At 41.6% G+C, this 11,297-nt stretch overlaps 1 protein-coding gene across 1 annotated transcript; it reads left to right on the top strand.

Moving 5' to 3' along the window:
• The first annotated feature begins 3,480 nt into the window (after window positions 1-3,480).
• Window positions 3,481-11,278, top strand: cpa5 (carboxypeptidase A5). Its single transcript, XM_083763025.1, has 11 exons — window positions 3,481-3,555; window positions 4,997-5,078; window positions 5,740-5,874; window positions 6,705-6,809; window positions 7,250-7,351; window positions 7,575-7,676; window positions 7,953-8,063; window positions 8,602-8,692; window positions 8,958-9,157; window positions 9,813-9,897; window positions 11,085-11,278. The coding sequence occupies exons 1-11, from the start codon at window positions 3,491-3,493 to the stop codon at window positions 11,270-11,272; spliced, it is 1,266 nt and encodes a 421-aa protein (XP_083619151.1). The 5' UTR covers window positions 3,481-3,490; the 3' UTR covers window positions 11,273-11,278.
• Window positions 11,279-11,297: the final 19 nt, after the last annotated feature.

Genomic DNA, 11,297 nt, shown 5'->3' with positions numbered 1-11,297 from the left:
GATGCTCTGACACGGTTTCATTCATTTTGTTCACTTTCTTGCCCCATATTTAGTATGATAGCTCATTGTGATGTATTCATATTTTACTATGTACTTATACTTATGCTCACATGATTTTTTTATCCTGTCTTGGTAAGTTGGTACCATAAATAGTCTTTTTGATACTGTGGATGGAAGATGATAACAGTTGACACATGTCTTCAATTACAGTTGATTGTATTTCATATAAATACCACACTTCCTGTTGTCTTGTCATAATGCTGACGAAGGCCAAACAGGCCGAAACGTGTTAGTTATCAACTCTCGTCAGAGGTAAATAAATTAATGTGAAAAGGACATAAAATGAGTGCTGGCACTTTCTTGATTTGTTACACATTCACACAGTACAGCTGCAAGTAAACACTATGGACTCATATGGACGATCAAGTGCATTGCTCAATTAAGGGTCCCTCGACAGTTAAAGTACAACCATCTCTCTCTTTCTCTCTCTAGGTCGTCCTCAGACGAGCCATCCATCGTCGCTTCCAGTCATCCCGGTTCTCCATACATCTGGCCAGCACGTTGGTGGTTCCCACAGCATTTTGTTTGCTGGCTGGCAGCGCCTGGTGTATTTGGCAGTGTCCGGCTGCTATAGTCTCATTCTCCTGGCTGCTATTTTCTGGCTCACCCTTGGTTACCAACAACTCTTGCTGAAGTTAAGTACCGCACACAGCATTCTGGTGTCGCACCCATCTATACTTCTGCAGGGTTGGCTTCAGGGTTCAAACATCATTCATTCATGTCTTTCTTTGTCTCTTTCTTTGTCTCTGTCCTGACTCCAGACTCCAGAGTGGCCCCATCAGCTATACTGCTGGTTTTCCTTATAGGGACTTACAGTATGTGCCAGGGTTGCTCACTGAACATAGCATATCTATCTACAAGCTCACAAACACACTGTGACTCGTGAGTACTGTATGTGGGCTATTTTTGGAGCACGACACTGGCGTGCAACTTAAGTGGAAATCACCCATAAACCTGATTAGACACAGCTAAAATGACAAGGTAACACAACACAACACTTGAATCAACACTACCACGATTCATGTCTCTAGGACCAGTGTCTGTAAATCAATAATCGTTCAGGAGTGGTGGAAAATTTCAACCTGTCTCTTTGCTTTTCCTGTGCAGCCAGTCATGTTATCTGCTGCATTGCATAACATACCAAAAAATGTGTGACTCCTTACCCTACTTCAAAACCGCCATTAAATGGTAAATGTAAATGGTGCATTTATATACCGCCTTTATCCAAGGCACTTTACATAGATTGTGCATCACATTCACACACACATTCACACACAGATTCATACACCGATGGCTGCGGAAACCATGCAAGGCACCAACCAGCACATCAGGAGCAATTAGGGATTCAGTGTCTTGCTCAAGATCACTTCGACACTAACTCTGGGGGAGCCCGGGTTCGAACTGGCAACCTTGCGGTTACCATCCAGCCACTCTACCCCTGAGCGACCCCATTAAAAGCACCTGTCTGCAATTTGTAACTGGTCCTAAAAAAGTCTTAATCTAACACCAGAATCCCAACCCCCCCCCCTTACTGTTTACTGTACTGTACATATTTGTTTATTGGTAAATGGTGCATTTATATAGCGCCTTTATCCAAGGCGCTTACATACATTGTGCATTACATCCACCCATTTGATGGCGGAGGAAACCATGCAAGGCACCAACCTGCACACCGGGAGAAATTAGAGGTTCAATGTCTTGCTCAAGGCCACTTCGACACTAACTCTTGGGGAGTGCAGGTGTTCTATGGCTGTTCTACCGTCCACTCTACCAATGCGCCACTGATGCCCCTATTATTGCTACTACCCTATTGCTATTATATTATTAGTGTGGTTGCCCCAAAAGGGGCAACCAGACTCTAGTAATTGTAACACTTTATTATTATTATTATTATTTTTATTATTATTTCACAGTAGTCTTTTTTTTGTCGCTTTATACCTCCCACACTGTACGCTGTACGCACTTGAGCCATATGTCAAATTGACCGGAAAAATCGGGAATCGTGTGCTTGTATTTTGTTAAGAGAAATGTTGTATAGTTTAATTGATATGAATTTATTAGTGAATTAAATTTCCCCATTGACATGAATGGGAAAAGGCAAAAAATCACATTCAAGTATTTTTTCCTCGGAGACTGTAATCACTATAGTTACAAAACTTTTAGGGATATTTCTTAATTATGACTAAAATTTATTAAAATTATAATTTTATAGGTCGGCCTCATGGTGGCGCTATAACAGCCCACTTTACCTTTTGGCTTATAACTCTTGAACCGTAGTTCGTAAAATCAAAATTATTTTTTCCCTGGATTCCTTGGGTCATGACGCATCTCCCCATATAGGCCACGCCCATTTCCGCCATGATGGATTTTCCGCCATTTTGAATTTTGTCCAAAACAAACTTTTTGCTTTTCCTCCTACATATTTCGTCCAAATCTCACAGAAATCGGCACACATGATCTCTGGACATATCCGATTAAAACACCAGATGCAGAATTTTGGTAGTGCGTATCGTTCGGCCGTAATCGTCTTCCGAAGTTAGTAGGAGGGGCCTATATCACAAAAATGCCATAAATCACGAACGGAATGTCCAATCCATCCCAAATTTGAATCACATGTCCGGGGTGGTTCAATCAACCAAGTTCTAAAAGCAATTCCATTTTCATCCATAGGGGGCGCCGCAAATGCGAGAAATGTAACCGTTTGTCGCAAAAACATGAATTTCGGGGGTTAAATCCCCTCCGAATTACTTACGCATGATCTAAGGCGTGACTTGAAATTGTAATTGGCTGGCAATACTAGTGGGAGGGGCATATGTAAGCCACTGCGGCAACCACACTCTGCAATTTTTTAAAATTGCGAATTTTCTAGTTGCTACTAGTGTTGATGTTGTGTCTTGTTTATTATTGTATATTATAGTATGTCTTTTAAATACCTTGATGAATTGAATACACATAGGACCACAATGGAAACAAGCCCCAATCATTGTAATATTCTACCACAGTACTATTTGCAACTTGTCCATTAAGGAAGAAGCAGAAGATTTTACTTTAGTAAAATCTCTCTCTCTCTTGCTTCCTCTTTCTCAATCTGTTCATATCTTGAGCAAAAGTGTGAAGAAGAATGCAATACAAAATGCAAATCTTCACTCTTCAACCTCAGGGCAGAAAAGCCTGAATTGAAGCTAAATCATGAATAGAGTATAGACTTTCTACGAATGTTATTCACAATGTTATATAGACTAGTTAAAAATTGTAACAAATGTCTCTATTTGCTATCTGGAAGCTGGCGTGTGAAGGACAGCAGCTGGAGCAATGCGATTGCATGCATCACCTTAAGCAAGGCTGTGGCTGGACATGTGATCCAGGCCAGGTCAGGTATAAAAGATAGCGGTTGCCCCATGTCCTTCTGCTTGTGCTTTGTTGTTTCACCATGAAGGGGCTGCTTGTACTGACCGCGCTGTTTGTAGCCGTTCTCGGCGAGGACACCTTTGAGGGGTAAGTGGACTAATGTCTCATTTACTGACTGTATTTGGATAAATGTAGTTTCAATGTATATCAATCAATGTATTTTCCCCATGGATACAGATTTTACAGAACTAGAGTGAGATATAGCACAGGGAAGCGGGCACTGGACACTGTGTGGAACTGAACCCCCAATAGTGCACCTGGGCAAAGTAGATTTGAATTTGAATTCTTTGAATTTGCAGAATTCTCAGTTTTCACTGTCAACTTTCCTATTTTACTCTTTTGGATGAAAATGTGTCTTCCTTTAAAAAAGTGTTTTTCACATTCCTGGCTTAAACAATACACTATTTCTCTCCGAAGAGACCTTGAACAATGAAATACGGTAACTCGAACTGAGGTCTTGTTTATCTCAGAGGCAAGGAAGCAACCAGGTGCTCAGGAGGTGTGCAGGTATACAAAATGTAAAAATAGTAAAAAGGTGCTCCTGGGATCAATCTGGATAACACATCTATAGAAAATAGCGGAGATCCGGGCACACTTAATAGTTAAAAAGGAGGAAAACTTTATTCAATAAAAGTTTCCCCCCTTTTTTAACTATTAAGTGTGCCCGGATCGCTGCTTCTTTCAATATTCTTGTTTATCTCAGTTCGAAAAGGAGTATGACTGCATTTCCATCTGCACTTGTAACGTTTGATTACACACGTAGTTCTGTCAGTATGCAGTTATAGCACCACAAATCTTTGTATTATTTTTAAATACAGCCATAGTTCTTTTTTATATGAGGCAGTCTGTCCTCAGTTCCAGTTCTTCAATTAGCCATCTGGCCCACATCAATTTAATAGATTAAAAAAGGCCAAACATGCAGGCCTGGAATGCTGGTCTTGCAGTCCGGGGTTCTGGGGTTCGATTCCCGATCCAGATGAAGTTTGCTGCCTGCCACTCCCCATCTCTCTCACCCCACTTCCTGTCTATATACAGTCTATATACTTACTTACTTATACTTACTTATACTTACTTAGTCATATCTCGGCACTTGGTGCCGCCCTATGAGCTTGCTACAAATGTGTACAAATCTTATATTCTTTCGTTTTTAACTCAAATATTTGCTTCTGGGGGGTCCCTGGAACAACATATTTTGAGATGGGGGTCGGCGGCCAATTACACATAGTGTTAATAGTTTGAGAACCACTGACATAGAAACATAGGTTTTTCAGAAAACAGTTTTCATGAATCTGGCCTGGTAAATGGGTTAGGTTAGGAAGACCCATTGAACCGCATGACAAGTGTCAAGCTCTTCCTCATCTTGTGGTTCGAACCTCAGACACTGGACGAAGAGCAGTGATTGTGTTATATGTGGCGCTGCTCTGCGGCGACATGGGCTACGCTTGCATGTGGGTCCTTTGTCCAAGACAAATGTCTTCCTCGGGAGACAAAATAAAGCTTGAACCTTGTACTGTTGTGTTCTCCACAGGCACCAGGTGCTCCGCGTCACCGCCAAGAATGAGGTCCAGCTCCATCTGATCCGCAGCATGGAGAATATGGAACACCTGCAGGTGGGCCAGGAGTCTTCATCAACACATTAACCCTGGTGTCCCCATTTTGGGCCTGTCGTTATAGGCAATAATAATAATAATAATAAAAGCATGGCAAAGAAATTCATATTTCATGAAATGAATTAAAAAAAATGCATCTATGCATCTTCAACTGCTTATCCGTAGTCGAGTCGCAGGGGCAACAGCTCTACCAGAGAGCTCCAGACTTCCCTCGATCTCCAGAGAAACATTAGTAACTTCATTCTGGGGGACCCCGAAGGTGTTCCCGGGCAGATATTAGAGATACAAACCCTCCAACTCATCCCATTATACCCACATATTTATATTATAATTATTATGTATAACCTGGACATTTCACAAAAGTCCTTTGAAAAATGATCATGTCACTAAAGAGTCTAAGCTACGGTTACACTGTTCAGATCAACCTGGGAACCCTTTTTTGTGTTAGCATTATGTTATGCTTTAGCTATTGAAAAATAGCAAAGATCTACAAGCTCATAGCGCGCCACGAGCTTGTAGATCTGCTATTTTGTTTTAAATCGAAGAACGACTGACATAGAAACATAGCTTTTTCAGAAACCTGTCAGGATGTAGAAGACGTTTTTAGAATCTGATCTCAGGTCAAAATGCGTTCATGGATAATGCGTGTCTTTCCTCTCAGCTGGACTTCTGGAGGGACGTCACAGACGTCGCCACCCCCGTTGACGTGAGAGTGCCTTTCCACAGCCTGCAGGCTGTCAAGGCCTTCCTGGAGAATGAGAACATCCAGTACTCCATCATGATCCGCGACCTGCAGGTAATAACAAGTGTCAAAGAAGAGACACATTTTCATGGGAGGGTTTATGGAAAAGCAGTAATGAACTTTACTTTAATGAAAATAACTAAAACTAACACTAACAGTAACAATTTATCATCATCATAATTTTTCGGTCCTTCATTGCCATCCCCAGTTCCTGCTTACTGATGCATGTGTCCCTAGCGATGACATCAGGGAACGACAGTTTTCTATCTCTGGTCTGCTTTGAGGCAGGACTCCAGAGAAGAAGGGAAGAATTTATAGATTGATGATGATGAGTAGTAGTAGCAAAATTGCGTTTTGAGTAGATTTAGTTTATAAAAGCTGGTGTTTTTCTTTTAATCCAAATCAGATTACAAAGAGGGAACAGTTTATAGTTGATATAGCTAATAGAGTTACAGTGTAGACTAGAGTATTACAGAATCCTAGCCAGTTCAAGGACACTTCAACAAGTCACATGGCAGTTTGTGAAGACTGGAGGAACATGGAAACTCAATTATAGTATTTTGAACCATCAGACAACCCTTCCAAAATTATTTATTATTTATTTCAAACTCACGTTGCGATATATTTGAGTGAGATGGATTAGCAGAGAATCTGACAGGGATAGACAGCATACTGGGGAGGTACAGGAGAAGGGTCTGGCATAGGATTTGATGCCAGGCATGGACAAGACACGGATGAGACTCCACTCACTGTATAGGTCTCCAATATTAGTGCACTGTTACTGGCCAAAGGTCATGTAATATTGGAAAATATTATCCCAATACATAAAGCTTTGTCATTACATTTTGAGCAGCAACACTTGACCTCCTGCCCTTTGCCTGCAGGCCATGTTGGACGAGGAGAAATCCCAGATGAGGCATGCTGCTCGCTTTGCCCAGCCTAGGAGTACTGATGGTTTTGACTATAAAAATTACCACACCATCAGTGAAGTTAGTACCAAAACGCACGCACGCATGCACGCACGCACGCACGCACGCACACACACAAACACACACACAGAACCAGCAAAAAATGCCAGTTACATTTTATGCAACATAATACTTGAATCTATCAAAACACATTTAATATACAGTAAGGCACAAACTTATAACACCTAACCCTAACCTGAATCAGTGATGAAGACAAGTATTGTACAGTAGGCTACATGAGAACTACTAAATGAGTCTGAGTTGACTGTAGAACCAGTAGCTTTGTCCTTTGACTGTAGAACCAGTTGACTGTAGAACCAGTAGCTTTGTCCTTTGACTGTAGAACCAGTTGACTGTAGAACCAGTTGACTGTAGAACCAGTAGCTTTGTCCTTTGACTGTAGAACCAGTTGACTGTAGAACCAGTTGACTGTAGAACCAGTAGCTTTGTCCTTTCTTCAGATCTACAGGTTCCAGGATATGCTGGTGGCTGAGAACCCCAGCCTCGTCAGCAAGATTGTGATTGGCCAGAGCTACGAAGGACGTCCCATCAATGTGCTCAAGGTATACAGCCCGCAACAGATGCATTTTGAACAGAATTAGAATTTAACACCATGTGAAAAACATGAGGTCAATCCTTACTCCATAATTGGTAATAGTATTGGGATAGTTTGTATTACAAGTCCTGCATTGTCAATGTCAATGTATAAATAATAATAATATTAATTAACCCGCTTCCCTCTTCGTAAAAAGAATCTCTGCTCATGTACAAATTTCTCTTTCATAGTTCAGCACTGGTGGAACCAATCGTCCCGCAATCTGGATCGACACCGGTATCCACTCCAGGGAATGGGTCACTCAGGCCACCGGTACCTGGTTTGCCAAGAAGGTGCTTCTTTCGTATTATTTTTGGATTGATGTAGTGTTTTAAAATTATTACTCATCTTCCTCTGTTGTAAGATGTAACATGCTTAGACACAATGCTGCATATCAGTGCCTCAATTAGCCAGATGGGGGCAGTATAAGGAAATGTCAAATTTCTAACTGTTAGAAATTTGACTGTATTGTTAGAATCTAACAATACAGTAACTATTAGACTGTGACACATGACAGCTAATCAATGGGTTTTAACTGTATTACTTTTCTCTTTCACTGGCTGCTGTAGATTACGACTGACTATGGAAGTGACGCTGCCCTGACTGCCATCCTGAACAAGATGGACATCTTCCTGGAAATTGTGACCAACCCTGATGGTTTCGCCTACACCCACTCCAACGTGAGTCCCGACTCCCTCATACAATCCATATAGAATAGATAAGTTTTGTTTCAACATATTCATCCTGACCTCCAATATAGAAAGAGACAAGTAGGTCTACTCAACAACATGGGATTTGATTCTCTATAGGCTAAATTGATGATTAATAATGATCTTCCTAAATTTAAATGATTATTGATACTATTATTATTACTATATATTTCCCCCCAAAATTGATAGGTATCATTTGGGGAATTCATTATTTATACTTACAGTAGCATGTTTTTTAATGGCCCTTACAAGTGTGTACTTCAGAGTTATGGATGTCCTTGAAATTCAAAAAAAGTTTGAGAATCACTGGTTTATATAAATATTCATATTTTATAGTTACACAGATAGCCTAGTACAGCCATAGTCTGTTTGGCAAATTGGTTGATTTTCACAACACAATAAATAGTTCAATACGTTTTGATGAGGCTCAGATTTGTGACACCAGCTGGCTCACTAAATCCAAAGCAATAAACTCTATTAACCCAATAGTTATTGCTATTTTTTACAGAACCGTATGTGGCGTAAGACCAGGAAACCCAACAGTGGCAGTTCTTGTATGGGAGTTGATCCCAACAGAAACTGGGATGCTGGCTTTGGAGGTACTGTAAATGTACATTCATATTATTGTTGAGATTAATTACCTGTACACACACATTAATTAGTTAATCAAAAAATATATAAAATGACACAATTTTAAATAAAAACACAATAAATATAGGACATACAGTGAATGCAATCAAACATACTTCTTTAAATATTCATTCATATATCTTTTGATATGCATGCACATGAACCTAGACATCCCCCCCTCGCAAAATCGATTTTCTCCCTCATATAAGTTTGAGCGCGTTCCATCCTGTATAGGCGCTGGCGCCAGTGGCAACCCCTGCTCTGAGACGTACCGCGGACCCCGCGCCCACTCCGAGTCTGAGGTCAAGTCCATCGTGGACTTTGTGAAGTCTCACGGCAACATCAAGGCCTTCGTCTCCATCCACGCCTACTCCCAGATGCTGCTGTACCCCTACGGATACACCAGGACCCCCGCCAAGGACCAGCGTGAGCTGGTGCGTTGATTCACATCCAGGCTACAGTTAGTTTAACGTTTGCATGTGTACGAATGTATACGAATTCCTACAGTTGCAGAAACACGGACACGTGAGGGTCTATTTGTACACGCTCAGAGAGAAATACATTAACGGTGTGTATAGAGAATGAGCCAACGTGCTCGCAAGCTGGGATTTTTTGAGTGGTGCAACCACTCCAAGGAACAGCAATGTCCATGTTAACCTATGTGACTATGAGTACCAGTAGGGGCAAAAGTGGCACTGTTGTGCCAGAAACAGAGAGAGAGATAGTGCTGCACTGTTGCCTGCTAATGAGAGAGAGAGAGAGAGAGAGAGAGAGAGAGGGAGGGAGGGGGGGGGGGGGGAGTTGCACCACTCAGTTCACACAGGTGTGATTTTCATTTTGCATTCGCTTATCTAGATTTTTACTCCATTTTAGGATTTTAGTTAACGCTCATCATGAGTGACTTGATAACTACAGTGCAGCAGTGGTCCATAATGTTAATTAAAAATATACGGTCATTGAGTGAACAGAGCTGACTTATACATAATATAGCCTACAAACTATTTTGTAACATAATAGGCTAAGTGAAGTTTAAAATTCAGACTGTCTATGGTACAGCATATCGTAATGTTTGTATGTTTCTGCCCACAGCACGAAGTGGCTAAGAAGGCCATTACTGACCTGGCTTCCCTGTATGGCACTCGCTACAGATATGGAAGCATCATCAACACTATCTGTAAGTATAATAAGTATAATAATAAGCATCTTGTATGTGATGGAAACGTAGAACATTATGGATAACATTCTTAGACTACTGGGTCCAGCAGTTAAAAGTAATGTGTATAGTATAATTTGTTTGCATTTTCATACTTTGTCATGTGTGTGTATAAATCTTCCAGTTGCATACAATTAAAAATCTAATGTGTGGCTTATTTCCATGCGGGCTCAGCAAGGATCAACACTACTGATTTCCGTGACCTCACGTCCTGTTCTATATTGCCACACTTTGACATATATAGCACTGACGAAGGTCCCAGGACCGAAATGTTTGCAAATGTTAACCTCACTTTGACCACAGAGCACTTGTCTAAGGAGTCTCCCTTAAACCTTTATGTAGCAAGCAAGTCTTTTTCTGCCAGTTCACCCTTTGACAAGCACAGCCTCAAAGGGCTCCATGGGTTCCCAAAGTGTGGTCCGGGGACCCCTAGGGGTACTTGAGGGAGTTCCAGGGGGTACCTAGCTCAATTAGAGATAGTTGGGAACCTAACGGGTCCATTTGGTTCCATTTGTACACTCTCAGAGTTAAATTAACAGTGGTTTTACAATATAAATTGGGGTACCAGAGATAGAAATGCCATTAAATCGGGGGTCCGTAGCACAAGTAAGACGCGCAAACACGGGAAGCGAACACAGCTCGTAAATTGCAATAACAATTAGAATAAATTACGTACTTTTTTTTTCTTTTTAGTTAGTACTTTTTAAAAGTTTTCTATTGTGTGTGTGTGTGTGTGTGTGTGTGTGCTACAGCTGCGCCCTCTGGTGGCGGGCGGGGGGTGTCACAGCGGGACAGACACACACACACAGACATGATCTTCAGGGTCTCATAGTTAGTGCTCAATGCGTTCGCAATCACTGCGTTCGCAATCACTGCGTTCGCAATAATGCCTGTGAAACTGGGGGTCCTTGAAATTAATATGTTTCGGAATCACTGCTAGAGTCATAAAAATCCTCCCTTATCGGGGTCACTGCAATATGTTTCCAAATGGGGGTCCGTGGCCTAATAAATGTTGATTTGGGGGTCCTTGACACGAAAAAGTTTGGGAACCACACTAACTATTGTTACGTCTCAGAGGGCATAATAAGCTGTGGCCTATTGTACCAGTTGGATACAACAAAATAACACCATTGTTTGTCTCTCTTCAGACCAAGCCAGCGGAGGAACCATCGACTGGACGTACAACCAGGGCATCAAGTACTCCTACACCTTTGAGCTCAGGGACACCGGCCGCTACGGATTCATCCTGCCAGCCAATCAGATCCTCCCCACCGCCACGGAGACTTGGCTCGCTATGATGTCCATCATGGAGCACACCAACAACAATACCTACTAGACGTGAGAGGAGGACTCTAACAATG

Source organism: Protomyctophum parallelum, assembly GCF_964188405.1.
Source record: "Protomyctophum parallelum genome assembly, chromosome: 4".
NCBI classification, from domain to species: Eukaryota; Metazoa; Chordata; class Actinopteri; order Myctophiformes; family Myctophidae; genus Protomyctophum; species Protomyctophum parallelum.
This window is presented reverse-complemented; position numbering and strand designations above follow the sequence as displayed.